General features: G+C 35.4%; 1 protein-coding gene across 1 annotated transcript; it reads left to right on the top strand.

Moving 5' to 3' along the window:
• Positions 1–2,946: 2,946 nt before the first annotated feature.
• Positions 2,947–6,620, top strand: LOC113299154 (26S proteasome non-ATPase regulatory subunit 9-like). Its single transcript, XM_026548121.1, has 5 exons — positions 2,947–3,233; positions 3,474–3,534; positions 4,787–4,894; positions 5,769–6,081; positions 6,386–6,620. Exons 1-5 carry the CDS (start codon positions 3,093–3,095, stop codon positions 6,405–6,407), a joined length of 645 nt encoding a protein of 214 aa, XP_026403906.1. The 5' UTR covers positions 2,947–3,092; the 3' UTR covers positions 6,408–6,620.
• The last annotated feature ends 14,326 nt before the right edge of the window (positions 6,621–20,946 follow it).

The raw sequence follows: 20,946 nt of genomic DNA on the forward strand, positions 1-20,946 counted from the left end.
ACATTAGTCTTTTCTGAAAATTCAAGTCAGTCAAGTAAAATCTGATGAGAGTACGACTGACCTATTTACTAAGTCATTGTCTGAATCGACTTTTGAAAAGCACGTCAAAAGTATCGGGCTAAGAAAATTGTCTGAACTCCCTTGATTGCAATCAGGGGGAGATGGCGACATCAGGGGGGGTATCTAATGATATGATATCGACATCAAGGGGAGTGTCTGTTGAACTCTTTTTCCCTTCACGGAATTTATTTTGTCCCGATGGGTTTTGTTACTCGACAAGGTTTTTAATTAGACAACAATAACACCAGGATTATGATTCCCCGGTTGAGATTATCTTTTTTCCACAGAGTTTTTATATTTTAGGATTTTCTGAAGAGAAGTGGCCAGCTTTATGAAGCAACTTTACTATGACTCAACACGTTGTACTCTTTTTCCTTCGTCAAGGTTTTGTCTCATTCGGTTTTCCTTGCCAAGGTTTTAATGAGGCAACACATCTGAAGTTCCGCTTTTGAACCGCACGAGGGGGAGTATTATAGGGCCTACGACACATGGATGTGCGGTCCATTAGAATACTAGGGTTTTCCCTTTCCTCTTGTATAAATAGAATGATATACATATGTATTTGGGTTCCCTTCTCTGGTTAATGAAAAAAATTTCTCTCTCTTTTCTCTCTTTCTTATTCTTATTCCAACATTTATCTTTATTTTCTTTCTTCTTTTATCATATTGTCATTTACACCCCGTTCGGTTGGGGGAATTAGAATTCTAGGAATTCAATTCCCAGGGAATGCGCTCAATTCCTTGAACCGAACAGGGCAAAATGAACTCTACGTAATTGGGAATTTCAATTCCTAGGAATCCAATTCCCTCCAAAATGATAGATTTCCATCGCATTGGTCCAATGATGCAATGGAATTGGGTTCCGAGGTAATAACAAAGGTAATTGAATTACCTCAACCGAACATGAATTTTTTGGACTGGAACCAAATTCCAAGAATTGGATTACCTCATAATTGCATTCCTAGGATTCTAATTCTCCCAACCGAACGGGCTCTTAGTAATGACCCATAAAAAAAATGCTAATACGACCTCATGTAGCAATTTTTTTTTTGAACGATTTTTTGGGGACCATGGTTTTTTTGGGGGGACCATGGTTTTATTTTGGGTAAAGGCATTAGAAGTAATTCTAGGTCACCCCATATCTAGTTATTTATTTAATACCTAATCTACCCTCTTAATTAATTTTAGGTTATGATTAGTGAATGATTTAGTTAAAAACAATTAGTGAGATTAAATTAAAAGATGGGTTTATTATTAGTTGAGTAGAATTATTGAGAGAGTAGAGTTAGAGAAGATGAAGGAGAAAAACATGGAAAATAATTTTTTTTTTTCCAATTCACTAAGTTTGAGTATTCAAATGATGAAAACTCATATGATTCTTCATCTCCATCCTCTCCTAGAATATTTGTTAATCTTCAAAATGATCCGGATTTGAACTGGATTTTGAACAGTTCGGTTACTTTATATGAAGAACAAGTAACCGAACTCATCTGAAGTTGTAGTTCGGTTACTTTATATGAAGAACAAGTAACCGAACTCATTTGAAGCTGTAGTTCGGTTGCTCCGTGAGATGAACAAGTAACCGAACTCATCTGAAAGTGTAGTTCGGTTACTTGTTCCAAACACGCAGGTTACCGAACTCTCTAATAATTTCTAGGAGTTACAGCGTTATGTTCGGTTGGTTCTCAACTAACCGAACTTTGGTGTACAAAGTTCGGTTGGTTCTCAACTAACCGAACTTTGGTGTACAAAGTTCGGTTGGTTCGCAAACTGCATGCACTTTTGATCTAACCGAACTTTACGTAATATAAGAGTATATAAGTTTACAAAGTTTGGTTCTTTCGCAAACTTGAACCTAACAGCTAACCAACCGAACTCTGAGTTCGGTTTCTGCGATAAAATTATGAAGTTACCGAACTTAACAAACAAAAAAAATGTGAAGTTCCAGCGTCTATTGGCTAAGTTCGGTTACTTTGCGAACAAACCGAACTCTATTGGCTAAGTTCGGTTATTTTGGAACTCAACATAGTGGCCACAACAACACAGTTCGGTTAGACTGGATTTGTTTTTTTTTTCGGTTCTAAGGGTGGAGTTCGATTACTTTGTAATTTTAAATTTTTTTGCGAAACAACCGAATAAAGAGTTCGGTGACTTAGTTTTAAATCCAATAGAACCGAACTGTTCTTCGTGTTCTTCATTTTCAAGAAGTTCGGTTAGTAAACTAGGGTTTTTTGGAAAATAGACCTAACCGAACATGGCTCTGTAACTCCTATTAAAACCCTATTTTGATGATTTCTATTCGATTGAAGCAATCAAAATCAAATTAAAGCGAAGGGTTTGTTGGAAAATACCTCCGGAGTGGTCCCATGGCAGAATCAGGTTGCGGCTGGCGTCTTTTATACTCGATAAAATTATTATGTAACCGAACTTAATTGTGATTGCATTGATGTTGTTACATTTCTTAAATAGGCGGTGGTGGTGGTGGTGGTGGGAGGAGGTGGTGGTGGTAATCGGCGGTGGTGGTGGTAATCGGTGGTTGGTGGTGATGATAATCGGAGGTGGTGGTGGTGGTAATCGGCGGTGGTGGGCGGTGGTGGTGGGAGAAGGTGGTGGTTATTAGGTTGGTTTTAAATTAAATTAGGTTAAGGGTAGGTTAGTCATTTCAATGTTTTAGGACACCCCTTATTACTATAGGGAAGATGGCCTAATAAAATCATGGTCCCTAAAAAATCATTCTTTTGTTTTTGGTAAACGAAATTTATTAAACAGAAAAGCTAACTGGGCCTTACAAGCCTGGGGAAGGCCCTTCCCGTTACATCAGAATTCAGAGTATCAACCGAAAAACTAGGAAGCTTATGTAACCAAGTACATTGAAACATTTCGTCTGCAGATTTCTATCATTCTATGTGTCATGCTATTTTAAGACCTGTTGCCCACGCATTAGTTTCCGGGAGATTAGTTTTGAACCTTGGTAGTTTTGTTAGTCTTTTTCCATAAGAACACCCGACTAAAACCTCGGGAAATATTACAACCATGGTTGCTGCAGATCTCAAAGCAGAAACCATGTCTTTAATAGAACAAAGCGATGCTATAGAATCAGAGATGAATTCCATCATTCATCGTCTTTCCCAGCCTGGTGGTCCTGGGATTTCAGGAAGTCTCGTCGATTCAGAGGCAAATATTTTCTCTCTGTGCTTTCAACGTATTCCTGTTTTTCGAGATTCGATATAATTTTCAGATATTCCGTATGAATTTTCATGAATTTGTTACAGTCTTAGTTTCTTAGTTTGATCCCTTTGCTTCAATTTTTAGCTGATGTAGAGTTATGTTGGAACGGTAATTGGAAAAATTAGTTAGTTTGATTTATTTTCTTACCCATAAATATGTAATCAATTGTTTGTTTCTTACTTTTAGGGGTTTCCTAGGGCGGATTTTGATATTCCAGTGATTCATGCTCAACGCCAACGTCTTTCTGGTACAGTTGCTATCTTTTTTTCATTTATTTTCTGCCTTTTTGCCATATGTCAGTGGTAATTGAAACTGCATTGATATAGTCTGTTTTGCTGCCAAATAGTTAGGGCTACACTGGTTTATTGATGTTGAAGTTGAGATGTGAGATTTGCGATATTAATCTGGATGATTGTTAATTATCAAACCTCAATGCAACTATTTGAAACTGACCAACAACTGGTGAAATATCAGATGGTTGTGAACTGATTCATGGAAATTCAAAGTTATAGAATCCATTTTCTTATTTGTGTCTTTAACCACATTTTAAGTCCTCTGAAACTGATAAAGACATCTATTTGTGCATAGACAGTTAAACTTAGAGCTAGACCCCAGCAACTAAGCACCAGGCACTATTTATGGCCACCAGGCAACCCCCAGGAAAACAGCTGCATCTCACTTTTGCTAACCATTAATTTAGGTCTTTCGGATGTCCTATTACTGAGTCATTTGAATGTTTTAGAAGCACAGTAAATCTTAAGAGATAGACACTTGGGATGACCAACAACCACAATGTAAGACATCTGTTTCAAGAATATGTAAGTTCTCTGACAAGCAACCTTCTCTTTTAAGACATAAACTTTAGCATGGACACGACGCAAGCTCAGTCGACTATTTGTGGCCACAGGGAAGCGTCTATTTTAGGTGCCTTCTGTTGCCTCTTGTCTGTAGTTGATGTCATTATACCCATAGGTCGTCATATGAGTTGAGGTGGTAGACTTTCTGAACTTCTTATTCACCTTCAGTCAACAAAGAAGGCATCACTTTCACTCTTACTGAATCCAGAAGCGTCATCAAGCCCTATTTTCTAGTCATATGAAGTACTATCTCAGACTTAATGATCTTATTTTCCTAGTGACACAAATTGTTCTATAGACTACAGCTGAGATGTTAAGGTCGATGCCCAATGGCACCACAACTATTTACCCTGACGGGAAATATGGAAATATGATCAGAGGCATGGGCTAAAATCCTAATCAAGAAATTTCACATATTTCTTAATCGTCTCTTGAATAATGCGTTGCTTACAATCTAATTAATGTTGGTACACTCAAGAGTCATGAAATTCCCATCTTTCAAATCTCAGAAACAGCTGTAAGTTGTAACTGTAGAGAGTAAACTAATCTGGTAATTTTCCTTTCATCCAAGTCAGTATGTGATTGTTCATCAATAAAATGAACATAGATAACCCTTTTGTGTAATTTTTTTTGCTGTTGCAGAACTTCGTAACGACTATGACAAGATTACTGACAGAATAAGTGAACATTTACGAACTCTTCATTCTGCAAAACTTTCTCCTAACAAATCTGCAGCTTCAAAAAGTTCAGGTAAGAGTTAGAAGCAGTATGCATCCTAAATTCCTAATTTATGAAACACTTTTGTTTTGGTTATTAAGAGTCAGATACATGCATGCAAACACGTACCTAAATCAAGGCAACACACCTTGTTGACTTTTCTGAGAAGTTGTAATACACTGCAGCTGATTTCGTTGGCTGTTCAGTCTGGCCAAAGTTTGCTCAAATAAATGTTAACAAGTGGTGGGAACCTTTTTGACCTCTCTTCTCATACAGAAGATTCTATTTTTAGGGACCTTGATTTTGAACTGGTTGATTTTCTTTCTTAAAGTTGAGAATGAACATGGAAAAATTAGTTCCAAGTGCCTGTGTGAAAGCTTTCTGAAACACTGAAAGTTCAAGTTCATGCTCTATAAAGTAAAAAGAATCAATTGGGGGTTTCTTCGAACAAGTAAATAGTTATAATGATTTTGATTATGTACACTGTGTTTTCTCAATGTCAAGGCAAATCTCTAATATATCTTTTTTAGTAGTAGGAAGAACCTGCATGAAGCAATTCTACTAATTCTTGAATTTGTTTTTAGTGGTGATCAGTTCCCTCATTCTTGATTCAGGTTTGACAATTTTCTGCCCTTACTTAGATGCACTATTGTGCGTTTATCTTTGCAACTTGCACTCCGGATCTGGGGATTTATTTCCATATACTCTGTCTGGTTGGAATGGCTAGTGGAATGTTCTTTACTGGCGTGTGTTTTTCTGATCTTAATTGCTTAGTTTTACCTTAAAAGTCAAATGTAAAATTAATACTGTCCTCATGTTTTTTGTTTGTGCCGTGGAGCTAAATTCTTGCTTGTTTTACAAAACTACGGTGAAAGGTCAGATAACAATGTACATCCTAATAATGCAGTTTTACCAGCGTCTTTGCATGGAGTCCTTCCTAAAGATGCTTCCAGTCTTGCAACAATGGGATCTACTAGCCTTCCTTTTGCGATAGTCGATGAAATAGCTGATGTGTCTCCAGCAGCAGAAGATGGATTACAACTTGGTGACCAGATAGTGAAATTCGGTAACGTGGAATCTGGAGATAATTTGCTATCAAGGCTTGCATCTGAAGGTCAGTCCAACCAGGGCAACCAAGTTCCGACAACGGTTCTTAGGCAGGGGGGACTAGTCAACCTTAATGTTACTCCTAGATCATGGAATGGTCGTGGTCTCCTCGGGTAAGCTTTTATTTTTATGCAAATTGTGGTTACTGTTCCCCTGAAGATACTCGGGTTCCACTTTGTTTCTTTGATGATTTGTGCCAAGTACTATTAAACTCACCTTACCTATTCCAACTGCAAACCAAGTAGCAGCTTATTGAAGCCAAGTCTTCGAAGTGCTTAATTATTTTACGGCCACACCAGTTGGGAAAACAAGTGGAATCAAATTTTCCCACCCTCAACTGTTTTGACCTTGAAATTATTAGTGGTCTGTTTCGCCTCATTTTTATTATAATGTCCCTAACATTGATTTTTGTTGCAGATGCCATTTCCGAATTTTGTGAGTGATGGTCCTGATGGATGTCATTTGATGCCAACAAGAATCTAGTTCTTTATATGTTTCTTCTTTTCTGTTCTTGTAAAAATTAACGTTTGTCTATCACAGTTTGACAGAAGTTAAACGTAGTCAAGCTCTCTGTGATTTACTGAAAACCTTACATATATTTTGACTAGATTTTGTGAATTAGTTCGTAAGAACAAGCTGGCTTTTCCCAAAATTTTCTTTACGAGTAACATAAAGATTCTGTGAGGAACTTTTAACAGGAGTCATTGAATATGCAAAAGTACAAACTTTGGCAGTCTAGTTCATGCTAGCGCAGAAGCAATTCAAAATGGTATGGTTACCTATGTTATTTTCTTGCGAATGATATGATAATAATTTGATCATCCTTTGGGAAGATCAGCGCTCCCACCTGGTGCCAAAAACGAGTAGAGCAGACTCAAGTTTTTACTTTTTAGGGGGTACCGGTAGTGTGAGGAAAACACTATTCCTAGGTGTCTCTCAGTCACTTGAGGGTCTCAACTATTTGGCTCAAATCGGCAACAAGGAAGATTCTTGCAGAGCAGATAGTTGAGAGTCTTGTGACTAATTTTCGAATTTGCATGACATTTGGTCAAACATTGAGGGTTCTAGTTGGAGTACACGTTATCTTTTATTAATCTATACTTTAGTAGATAGGACTATTATGGCTAAATTTCAAGGTTTTCGGTCTTTGTTTGACACTTCCGTTCTAGAAGAAGTTTACCGTAATTTGCACTTTAAGACGTTCGGTCGTCTCACTCTTATCTCTTCGGTCAGCTATCTTCAGTGAAGTGCCGATGGGGTGGGGTGGGAATACTGGAATAGTCGCACCGCTATCTTATGTATCCATCCGAAGTAAAGAATTTGCTTATTTAGTGGGAAAAAAGGGTTCAGTCTAAAACCCCACTAAATAGAACAGTTTAGTCCAGACCTAGTTGACTAGGTACAGTTTAATCCAGAAATTATGTAAAGACGCTGCTGACCTCCACACGTGTTTCATAAAGCACACGTGCAGCGATTGGGGACGGTGTTGTAACTGACGCATTCAATCTGGAAATGACACGTCGGCAATTTTAAATAATATAAAAAGTAATTAAAAATAATTTATCTTTTAAACCGCTCGTCCAAAATCGACAAACTTTATATATTTGGAAAGCATTTTCCGAGAGCTACAAAAAGAATACCCATATGACTATATAATTTTCATTTTTAAAAAATTTTAATTTACATTTGTGTGTACAATTATGTACACCGCTGCAAAGATCCAAAAAAATCCAAAATCCATGATAGCCAGACTGCCACCCTAGTCCGCACAGACTGAGAAAAATTCAACCATGCCAAGCACCCGTTGGATAACATCCATAATAGCCGGACTGCATTGAGGACGAAACAATGAACATAAGAAAATCGCAGCTTGAAAAGAAGTGATTATCCTTTCACCAACATCCACGTAAGAAAAGAAAGCAAAAAAAAAACGATCAAAATAAAAACTTAGTTTATGGTCAGAGACACAATCCATGTGGGCATTACTACACAAACTTAATATGGCTTCGAAATATCCCAGTACAGTGATTCATTGCACTTTACTGAAAAGGAGATTACTAACATGCACAACAGATCAATCATACTCACACCCAGACCTACTTTTTCATGACAAGCATATTGGTGCATCAATGTATTCATCCATGTGAAACATTCCTAAAATCAATCCTTCATAGCCACAAACAAACCTACTTTTTCATTGAAAATACACTGGTGCACCAATGTGCACACCCCTACAAAACATGCATAAAATCGGTCATTCATATTCACTCTCGTGCACACTTTTTCATGGGAATTATACAGGTGCAGCAATGTGTACATCCCTACAAAAAATGTAGAAAAACGATCATTCATAACCACACACAAACCTACTTTTACATGGGAATGACAACGGTGCACCAATACGTACACCGCTTCAAAACATGCATAAAGATGATCATTCACAACCACACACAAACCTATTTTTTCATGGGAATTACTTCCTATATGCGCACCAATATGTACACCGTTGTAAAACAAGGGAAACCTACTTTTTCATAAGATTTACACAGGTGCGCCAATATGTACACCCCTGTAAAACATGCATAACACCAATTATTCATATTAACAATCAGCAAGTGTACAACTATATACACATTAACTATCTACATGTATATAATTATGTACACATTAAGAATTAATATGTTATTTCATTAAACGAAGGTTGTATTTATCAAATTCAACTAAGAAAGCCTAAAGCACACAATCATATTATCAGTTAGGACCAATATTAAGGTAGGAATCATCAAGGGAACCAAAATATACAACTAGAACAAATACCTTGCAGCGTGTTGCATCATCTTGGGCTGCAAGCATAGCAACATTAGTTGGGATCTCATCTTTATCATCTTGTACAATTATATACACGCCTACAAAATGATCCGGTCTTTCCATGTCCCCCCTGAGTTAACACCACATATCATATTAAAGATGTAAACAGAAAATAACAATTAAATCTAAAATAAAAGATTCTTGTATAGTAAGAAGCATGTTTACAACTATGTACACATAAACAATTAACACGTGTACGATTATGTACACATTAATAACCAATATGTGTACAACTATGTACACATATTGTCTACACGTCTATCGAAAGCATATATACCCAAATGATACTATCTTTCCATGTCTCTCCCAACTATCATTGGCGGCCAAAGAGAACTTACAACTAATGTTCATGCGGACATAATAATAATAATAATTTGAAGGGCTAAACAGTAAAAAGCTTCAGGACAAATAACAAAGAGTTTTAAAAGGAGTTAATTTTAATGTGTACACACTGTTAGTTTACGAACATAACTGAAGAGTGGTCAAAACATAGAGATTTATTAACACAAACCTAAATGTAAAAAAAAAAAACACCCAAGAGCTAGGATTTACTCACATCAAAAGATAGAAGTTGGAGCCACAACAGAAATGCAAGCTTAAAGTGATAGTACATGGGACACCTGGAAACAAATAAAAATTTACATAAGCCTGAGTTTCATGCCTCAAAATCATTTCTACTCTAGTTATTTACCCGAGCATAAGTCTCATACTGCACATAGTTTCCACTTCTCTTGGACTATTATGTACACATCAATAAGTGTACAATTGTGTAAACATTAAGAATCAACGTGTACAACTAAGCGCACATTAAGAATTGATAAAAACATTGGATCATAATTTAAAATTTTATAATACCAAAACAAATTCAACTAAATGCATCCAAAAGCAAAAAAATATATAACAAACCCCTTGAATGTCATAACTAATATGAACTAAGAACCAAAAACAAATAAAACTAAGAACCAACTAAACTGGTGCACTAAAAAGTACATTGTGTAAAATTGGTGTAAAAATAAATACACCTCGTACAGTGAATACAAGTTGGACACCCAAACCTAACAGAAACTGATAGAATATGGCATGCACCAGCGTTGATAGACATTTAGGATTCTATTGATGGATAATCATCAATAATTAGATGTTGTTTGGCTTCTTATCTCAACAACATTTGTTGCAAAAAAGGTTTCAAACTACTCCTAGCAACATAACTAATATGAACTAAGAACCAAAAACAAGTAAAACAAGCATTCACTAGTACTGGCTAATGCAGTCGTTAAAATTGTAAAATGGTGCATCTTCTTGAGCATCTTTTATATTGCAGTACAATAAGGCCATCAATTATACCAACATCCTGAGTGAGATTTCATATCAAAATGTAAAGTAGTCACACATTTTTACTAGCGAGACTCGAAACCAGGGCGTTAAGCAAAGTTTTACGGTGATGAAATCATAAAACAATATCTCAAATACTGGATCATGGATCCTAGTAATGGCTCACATAGTGTACAAACAATCAGATTTATATACATAAAATTCAAAAAACTTCAAATACATAACAAAATTACTTTTACAATTATATAAAAAAATCATTCCCTCTATGCATCCAAAGCATATAATACAGATAAACTAAGATTGTTGGTTAAAAGAGGTATCAGTATTCAAATCTCAACTTGAGTCACTTTTTGACCATACAGAACCAATGCAATCATTTCTAATAAAACGAACCTAACGTAGTAATTATGCTTAGGTCATGCTATTTTCAGTCACTATCCATGTATCAGTTTATGAAATACGGATTTAAATAATCAAATCTCTTGTATATCTTCCACTATTTCAACTCAATCAACCCACCACAAATTTAATTGGCATCGAATCGCTCTGGATGCAACTTGTGTGTGATTAAATCATACCAAAATTCAGAATCTAGATCCAAATTACTTTTACAGATCAACAAAAATATACCTTCTCATCTTTGAAAAATTTTAGATGGAGAGTAAAATTAAAATGAAATCGAGATGTTTCAAACATTTTTTGCTCTTGAATTTGGGATCTCTGTAAACAGATCCAACCAAAAAAATGAAGAAAAAGTAAAAGAAAAATCAATCAAATAAATATAAAATGGAAAGATCAAAACTCTAACCTGTATTACTTAAAAACACTAACCGTAATCGTGTCTGTGCTCCGCCTCCATCTTTCTCTTCAGAAAAAAAATCTAAGATGTCAAAAATGAATGCCCGAACACAGAAAGGGTAATCAGGGTAGTAAGAAAAATTTATTTTCTGGATCGGCAGAAATTTGGAGTAACTCGTCCAAATTTTGGACTAAACTGTCTGTCCGGGGAATTTTTGGACTAAGGAGTACTAGGCTTGGAAGGGGTGGACTAAAGCGTCTGAAACCCAGTAACTTTGGGACTAAACGTCAATTTCTACTATTTAATACCTTCCTAGTCTCGGGCTTAGAGATATTAATCAGGGCCTACGACCACAAGGTAAAAATAAATATACATATTAGCTCTAAAAAACCAAGGTGATATTCTTTGAGTTACAAAAACTCTGGTCATATGTTGGGATCTATACAAACCTGGCTAAATTGGGGTTATGCCACTTAATTGGGGCCTCTGGATTTTTTCATCCACCCCATAAAGAATGATAAGGGGTGTAAGTTTGATGAGACTACCATTTTACCCTCCATCAAATATTAATACTACTAATTTGTCCCCATCAAATCCTAACGTAAAATTAAAAACTAAAACCAAAATCATAAAACTAAAATCATAAAATTTTAAAACTAAAATCATAACATTGAAAACTAAAATCAAAATCAAATTCATTTTCATCTCCACTTCAACTGATTCTTCTTCTTTTCTTCTTAACCCAATCCTATAAACTAGGTTTTAGTAACATAAAATTGCTCAAAAATTGAAAATTTTGAAATCAAATTTTTCCTGGTTTATAAGAATCGGTTAACGTTAATGTATATGTGATCCAACTGCAAATAGAAACGGTTTATGTTCATGCCTACAAAGATCGATTGTCCTTGATATGTTTTCTGGTTCGAGAAATTTGAACCAGAATCGGATTACATTAGCACTTATAAAAACCGATTATTGCAATGTTCTGAAAAAACCGGACCGGCCCGGCAGGTCGGCCCAGAAAAACCGTGACCCAGTAACATTTACGGGCCGAATTCACACTGACCCAGTAATTTTAGAAAAAAACGCTCTCTATAGTAAAAACCGGAAAACCCGGCCGGTCCAACAGATGACTCATGCGACCCAGCACCGTCCTACAGCGAATCGACCCTGTATCATTAGAATTCAAAAATATAAAATCTATCGAAAAGAAAATTGATATATTCTTGTGAATCTTTTCCATCCAACATATGAATCAAAGTTCAGGATGATGTCTTCAAATCAAAAATCAAACACAACTACATCAAGATTTAATTATAAAATTTATTTAACTAATATTCATATTAGAAGAGTTTACAGAAGAAAAAGTAAATACAAAAGGGAAATTGATCGCAAGAGCAGGGGAAAAAAAACAAGAAGATGAACAAACTATGAACTTCCTGAAGAGAGATGAAGAAGAGGGTGCCAGGGACAATATAGAACGAGACGTGGAGATAGATAACCGTAGTTCTCTTTTAAAAAATTTATTTCATGGCTTGTACCTTTGTTGACTTTTGAAAGCAAAGCATGTGGGCAGTTTGGATTTGTGTATAGGACGTGCTAGAACACTAGACCAGACACGTATTTGTTCATAACAAAACAAAACGAAAAAACTACACTGGCTGGACACGTATAAAAACTGCAAGAGAAAACGTGGAGGAAGAAGGGAATAAGTTTTAATATGACCCAGTGAACCGGGGTTAAACCACTGGTTGGTCCATTAATTTTTGACCCAGTAGTTTTTTCGATTCGATGGCCGGGCCGGTTTTCAGAACGTTGTATTGTTAACGTATAATATTAGAATCGGATTTTACATGTGTGTCGAGTAAACCGATTGTTGTTTTCAATTTTTCTGTATCTTTTTTTTTTTGTTAGAATAGGATTACATGAGCATTCTTATAAACCGATTCCTGTTGTGCAATGTCAGGAATCGGTTTTTACATATGTATCGTGTAAACCGATTCTGGTTAACCCATTTTTTTTTCCAGTTAATACTCGATCATAAAATGAGTATGAAATCATACTCGATTTCATTTTGATTACAAATGAAAATAGTTCTGTACTCGAATTGAAAACGAGTATAACTTTATACTCGAATTGAAAATGAGTAAAACTTCTTAAACGATCTGAAATCGAGTATGAAATCATACTCATTCTTAACTCGGATATAAAAATGAAGTTTAATTTTATTTGATGTTTAACAACACATAATCTACAAATAAATAAATAAATAAATAAATTTACCCACAATCGGTTTATGTTCATGTCCATATAAACCGATTTTGGATAATCGGTTGATTTTCATATCCATATAAACCGATTCGGGATAGAAGGAAGTTTCGAAAAATCTTTGTATGTTTTTGAGGTTTCAATCGGTTTATACCAATGACAACATAAACCGATTCTGAGTTGGTGTTCTTCAAAAAAAAAAAAAAATCATATTCAGATGATTCATTAACACAAGTTAATTTCACATCTAACACGAAACTTTACCACTAATCATCTAAATTAACACTAATTAATCAGGGTAAATTTGCCATTAAAAAAATAATTGGTTAAGGGGTTTTCCATTTTACTTCACAATGTCTCTTTTCTGTCACGTAGCTAGTGATAGGCCCAAATTAATTCCTATAGGCCCCAATTTAGCCAGGTATACAAACTCTATATCCAATAAAAATGATACAAAAACCCCATATTTTCAATAAAATTTGAATTAGATCAATTTCATTATTAAAAAATCCATAACTGCCCTCCCATACCACATTTCTGCTTTCTTTGTATCATATTTCCTCCCCTCCTTCTACAATCAACATCACCTCCTCCTACTACTCCTGCACCAACACCAAAACGAGTTAATCATTTCCTGATCCTCCACCAACACCGTCACCTTCTCGATCTTCTTCCCCCATCGCCACCAATACATCATTTTCCTTCTCCATTTAGTTTTTGTGTAGAACATAGGGTTTGAAATTGTTTGAAATAGAAGATTGAAAAGTTGATAATGGATGACGATGTGATGATCGTCAGTGAAACAATAACAATTCGACGGATTATTAATCTGGATACCTGTAAGTAATAATTCCTACGCCAATCCATCATCGTTGTGATTGAATATCTTCATCCCCAAATCACAATTTTGGTTAATTTTAATTCTCGTCTTGTTATGTTTAAATTTTCTCGATCTTTCATTTTAGGTTAGAATTTCAGTATTATTCGATTCTTAGTTGTTTTAAAAAATCATATTGACTAATCGGGTAATGAGAAATCTTGTGAAAATTAGTTATTAAATTTGTGTTTGGTTTTCATCATTTTTTTTTGTTGGTTTCATCATTGTTTTTGGTGAAACCTTTTTTCTCGTTGGTCTGTTTTTTCCCTGGTTTTTTTGTAACATTTTTTTCTGTTAGTTTCATCGTATTTTATGCTAAAGCCTTTTTTTCATGTTCTTTTTGTGTTCATGTTGCAGAAATTTATCCTTTAGCTTATGTTATCAGTTTTATCATGTTGAAGGGAGAAGATTCGTATAATTATGTTGAATATTACTTTATGGTGAAGTTCTACCGAGAAGCATATTCAAGAGCAACTAATCTAGTTCCCACAGTTAAAGGGCCGGCTATATTGTTTCAAAAAATCTCTTGTTATTAGTCCCTATAGTTTGCCACAACCAGGTCTTCCAAGTAAGAAGAACAGAATTTTTAATACATGTTCACTTCCCAAGAAGAAGATGAGAACTTGTGTTAGCTGCCATGTTTTGACTACCCATAACCGAAGGACATGCCATGCTCAACAGATGTGAAGCCATTTCGATGACAATTCTTCGAATTTCAGTTTCGGTTTAGTTTAGACTACATACAATATGCATTTAATCTACTTTTTAGATTTTATTTTGATGTTTGTTTTCGAGTTATTTTTCATTTATTCTCTTTTCTATTCTTTCTACAGTTAAACATGTTAATTTGCTGCAGGTGTGTCATGTTTGTTTCATTTTTAGATTAAGTTTGTCAGATCGTGTGGCCTTTTACAATCTGTTGGAACCAAAATATCATCATATTTTTGCTAGAACCCTTTTTGGTTTCAACATATTTTTGCTGAAATCCTTTTTGGTTTCATCATTTTTTACTGCTATTTTTCTTTCGCATCTTGACAACATAAAAGAAAATGTTGTCTATCGTTTTCTAAAGTAAAATTACTAAGTGGTGTTTTCTTGGTGCCGCAGATATAAGATACACCATTTATGAATTTTGAAGATCTACTTACATGCTTATCAAGTGTTACAACATAGTGAATTAGTGAAAATTTATCCCGGTTTTTTCAGTGACAACCAATGTTCCCAAAAAAATTAGACATTATATTTTGTAGACATAAGCTGTAAGGGACAACAAACTGAAATCAATTAAATCTTTTTTTTACAGAAACTCTAATTTGTCAACTTTACAATCGGTCGATAACCATTTAACAAGTAGTTTAAACTTCAACAAAAACTGAATCTGCCAAAAGAACTGTATTTTAAGCACGACATGCGAGTGTTATTCTCTTTTATCAAGGAGGATCTTACATGCCAACTTTGATCTCACATTCTGCACCTTTTCTTGTTGATCATCTTGACAACTTTCGTCTTTTTATTTAAATCGTCTTCTTTCAATAGATTTTCATAGAAAGGTTCGAAAAAGCGCCAAAATGGAGATGAAAAAATAGCCTGCATATGTTGTCCCTTCTTTTGTATCAAAGCCTTTAATGTTTCCGCGAACAAATGATGCAACGAGCATCTATATGGCTCTGTTTCTCTTTTTTTCCCTGTTATGAAACCAAAAGTAAACCATAAGCACCAACAAAATGATGAAACTATAACTGAAAAATGATGAAACCAAACTAAATATGGTGAAACCAAATCTGGTTACATCAAGCAAACATCAAGTAAACACACCCAACAGAAAACACGCGCAACAGAAATACGTAACCATAAGTGGATATGGTGAAACCAAATATGGTTTCATCAAAAAATTGAAGACAATATAACACACCAACAGAAAATGGTTAAGCATATATAAACCACAAGTGAGAAATGATGAAACCAAATCTGGTTTCATTAGAAAAACAAGAAACAAAACACACCAACATAATTTTTTAAAATTGAACGGTTTCACATACAGTTGAAAAAAATGAAACCTAAGCCTAATAATGGAGTGACACTGATCATCTTACCAGATTAAACTTAAACCTAACAGAAAACCCAAAAAATCAAGAAAGATTATACCTAATAATCTTTGTTTCACATTCAATTGAAAAAAATGAAGCATCAACCTAATTAATGGCTACACTCATGTTTACTTCATCAAAAAAAAAAAGACCAAAATAATTAACACCATACGATTCTTACCTTTTGGAGTTCTTATCACTGTTTTCTTTAAATTTTTATCTCTCTTTTTCTCATGTTGAGTTTGCTTCTTCACAATTTTGTCGTTTGAGGGGATTTAGGTCAGAAAATTGAGACGATTTAGGTCATAATTGGTTTCATTGGTTGAAGTAAGTAAGCATTGAAGAAGAGAATAAGTGAAAATCGAAAATCGGAGGATGATTTTCGCTACGGATGAAGACAAATCTGATTTTTTCTTATGTTTCAGAGACTAGGAAAGAAAACTAGAAGAAGACAACGATGGAATCGATGAAATGAGTAGGGAAACTCGTTCTGTTAGTTTTAGGCTGGAAAAAACAAGGGGTATTTCAAACAGTTCGGGTTTTTTGGGGTTTTTTTATATCATTTGTTTTGTTGGGCCTTTATTACATCAATGGTGACAACCCTGGAGCTGTAACGCGCACGTTAATAAATATATTGAAGAATGGTTAACCCCTTATCTAATTATTTTCAGAACTAGTCATAAAAACCCAAGGTGGCCAAACTTGCGGTACAAAAACCATGTTCAAATGTTGGGATCCATTAAAACTCCATCTTAAACAGAATTGATACAAAAACCCAAAATTTCAAAATTGGTTTCATCAAATTGTTAGGGATTTTTGTGTACTTTTGTTTTTTTTGGGGGTTTTTGTGTTATTTTTGTTTTGATGAGTTTTTTTTTGGATGGATAGTGACACCTTTGTGGTTATAACTGGCGGGCCGTATTATTTTACTAAATTATAAAATCATCCCTGATTAGCTAGTGTTAATTTGGGTGATTAAGAGATATTTAATCAAATTAATCCTGAAATCAACTACAATTAATACATCATCAAAACTCGAGCCTGGGAGATTATTTTATTTCTCTTCGTTATTTTACGATTTCATGGCGAAACCTTTCTTCTTCAAGTAAACCTTAAGACCCTTGGGGGAGTTGATAGATCATGAGCATGGGGATGTAAAAGAAGAACCTGATTAAGGTACGAGGCTGTTGACGGGGCGAGATTTTCCTTTTTCTTTGTTGCAATTGAAAATCTGTTAGGGTTTTCCTTGCTTTGTCTGTTCCTTTTTTAGGATTTTCTGTTTAATCATGATGCTATTATGTTTGGTTAGGTTTTCGTTCTGTACATATTGATAATTTTCGTTGTGATTAAGAACTAGGGTTTGTAATTTAGGGTCTTTCAGATGGGGCCGTGCTTTGATTTGTTTAATGGGTTTTCAGTTGACTGATCGTTTTGGTGCTCCTAAGTAAACATTTGATGATCCCTTTCTTATCACTTGCTCTTTAATTGAGTCTTTCGTTGAAGCGCAATTAGGAAATTAGCTTTTTCTCCCTTTCTTGTGTTTCTTCTAGGAAATGGGATTTTATGAAAATTTTAGATATTTATGGATCAATGGGATTGTGTAATTCCTCATGAAATTGTGATAGTGATCAAATAGAACCTTTGTGAGTTCTTGTTATAATTTAGGGATGTGTACTTTCTTTGAATTCGTGAGAATGATGTTCAACTTAGTATTGTGAAGTTGGTTTTGAAAACCAGTTTAGCTCTGTGTAAGTTATTTTGAATTTATTGTGGTAATTAAAATGAAATTATGTAAGTCTACTAGTTATAATCTAGGATGGTGTAACTTCCTGTGAAGTTGTGATTTGATATTATGCTTAGTGTTTTGCAATTTGTTCTGAAAAGCTTTTTAGGCTCCTATCCAATCCCTTGTCATTGTCCTGTTGTAACTTCCAGGTTTTCCCATGTTATCTTTAACCTTGTCATTGTGTTGTAACTGTGGTTTAGTGATTTTGATGATTTGTACTGAATTTGTGTATTTAAATTTACAGGGGGTTAGTCCTCGGGGGAGTTGAGTGTAGTTCAGTTTTTACCCGTTAGTCGTGGGGGAGTTTGAAAGAGTCTCTCAAAATCCCCGTTAGTCGCGGGAGTGTTTAGAAGAGTCTCCCAAACTCCCTAGAAAACCCCGTTAGTCGTGGGGGAGTTTGAAAGAAACTCTTGAACTCCCTGTTAGTGGTAAAAACTAGAATGCTAGGAGTTGATTTATTTTGGGGAGTTCTAGGGAGTTTATAGTGCATTTTTGCCTCACGACAAATCTATCAAAAGAGTAGAGATTTTGGGAGAGTCTCTCAAACTCCCTACACTCAAAACACCAAACTCTCCCAAACTCCCGATACTCTCTTACACTCCCTCAAAATCCCCAAGATTCAAAATACATTGAACTCCCCCCAACTCACCCACGGACTAACCCCTTGTTAGATTTTCCATTGGTCGCGATGTCGCGGTTATATTTAACCATCTGTAGAAAAATATCTCTTCCTCCTATGACTTTTATTTTAAGGGCTTATTTAGTGTAATATTCAAGAATCTAGGATCTCTTTTTCTTGGGGTGTATCCTATTCCTAAGATTAATTTCAATTTTCTTGTTAGAATCGGGCTATCTCAAACCTCATCAGTGCCTCATATGTATGTACCAAATATGAAGAAAATGTTGGGGTTTTGTTCCCTATACAAAACTATATGGCTGAAATTGGACTTATGGTGACAGTTCTTGAAGCAAAAACAATGATCTATTGCTGTCAAAACCGTGGCTAAAGCTCAGTTTCGGGTTTGGAATGTCTACAAGGTTTGTTTGGAGTAGGAAACTTGTATGACGGTTTATAGGAGTGTTTTCCAAGTTTAGGGTTTCCTAATTAAGGTGTGAGACTATTCTTAGAAGTTCTCTAAGACTTGGGGAGCAAGGATTTGTCTACTATATAAGAGGGCTTATATTGTGAGTAGAAATCATTCTCTTGGTTAATTCTTTAGTAGAATCCTCTCTCTTTATGAGAGTGAATGGGTCACAACCATTGTGTCCTACGATGGTTGGTGATGGGGCAAAAAAAAAAATCTATGTGAGAAGAGCGACTTGTAGAAAGAACGGGTATGGGAGAAATCTAGGGTTTCTAGGGTTCGTGTGGGAGAAGCTAGAATTCATGATATTCTTCATGTTCTTGTCTAAAATCGAAGAAACCATGGCGGTGGAGGTTTATGGAAGAAGAAGAACAAAGGAAGAGGTAAACTCTTCGTAATATGTCTTATTTTTTCTAAAGTTTACCGCTAGTGGGTTATATAACTAGTTGATTATATGATGTGTACCGATGTAATAACTTTTTATGATAATGAAGATTCTCGGGGTGGTTTTGGCCGTGGATGTAGCCTACAAAGGTGAACCACGTAATCTTTGTGTCGTGTGTGATTGTCTATTATCGTATTGATTATATATTCGTTTTAGTATTATCTGATCATGCTAATCTAAAGATGTAAGAGACGGATTCGAGCTAAGTTATCTAAAGTAGGATGTTTCATGGAATTTACTTCAATGGAAGTATGCCGGTTCGAGATGAACGTAACCTCGGTTTCCCTACAAGTGGTGCGGTGAGCGTGGATAAATATGGCAGTGATTCGGTAATTTGAACAAGAGGTTTCAAAGAAGAGAAAATCTTGGTTCGTAGCAGGATGATGTAGATCGTGAAGATGATGAGTAAATCAAGATCGACCAAAGAATAGGATGACATCAAGAAAGATTCGACAACTTAGCTTGATGTGACTATGATTCGTGTTGAAGGTGTTTTCTTTACAAGAGAAGATCGTTCGTGGGTTCAACTGCCGTCTGCAAATATTGTCAGGAGAATGTTTTGAATCATGGTGGTGCTAAATGACAATCATTCATACACAACAAATAAAAATTGTAGCATGTTTTGTCTACATGGAGGATGACTCAAGATTGTTGGTTATTAGAGTTGGTAAAGTCCGTCTGAAATTGTTTGGTGGCTCAGATCAAACAACGTCAAGTGTTAGACATGTGTCGAAGAAGAAGTATTCTACAAAGGGTGGAATAATGAGTGATCATGGCGACGAAGTAGTTCGATACAAGTCATGCATAAACTTGTATAAACTATATGATGAAGTTGTTTGTGGTGATGCTAGAAGATCGACAAATAGCGATTCCGGTGGTACAAGTGTAAAGGAGGAATTTGTCTTAGGTGGTGGTTCAAGCTCAAAGTACAAGAGAATTTTGATTCGTGCTAGTGATGATATCCGAGAGGATGACCTTGTATAAGGTGGGAAACATTCATGCTTTGTTGGAGTGAAGATGGTGGTTTTGTTCACATCACAAAAGGTGGTGATTATTGGGGTTTTGTTCCGTATACAAAACTATATGGCTGAAATTGGACTTATGGTGACAGTTTTTGAAGCAAAAACAGTGATCTATTGCTGTCAAAACCATGGCTAAAGGTCAGTTTAGGGTTTGGAATGTCTACAAGGTTTGTTTGGATTAGGAAACTTGTACGACGGTTTGTAGGAGTATTTTCCAAGTTTATGGTTTCCTAATTAAGGTGTGAGGCTATTCTTAGAAGTTCTCTAAGACTTGGGGAGCAAGGATTTGTCTACTATATAAGAGGGCTTATATTGTGAGTAGAAATAATTCTCTTGGTTAATTCTCTAGTAGAATCCTCTCTCTTTATGAGAGTGAATGGGTCACAATCGTTGTCTCCTACGATGGTTG

The sequence above is a fragment of the Papaver somniferum genome, chromosome 7, assembly GCF_003573695.1.
Source record: "Papaver somniferum cultivar HN1 chromosome 7, ASM357369v1, whole genome shotgun sequence".
Taxonomy (NCBI): Eukaryota; Viridiplantae; Streptophyta; class Magnoliopsida; order Ranunculales; family Papaveraceae; genus Papaver; species Papaver somniferum.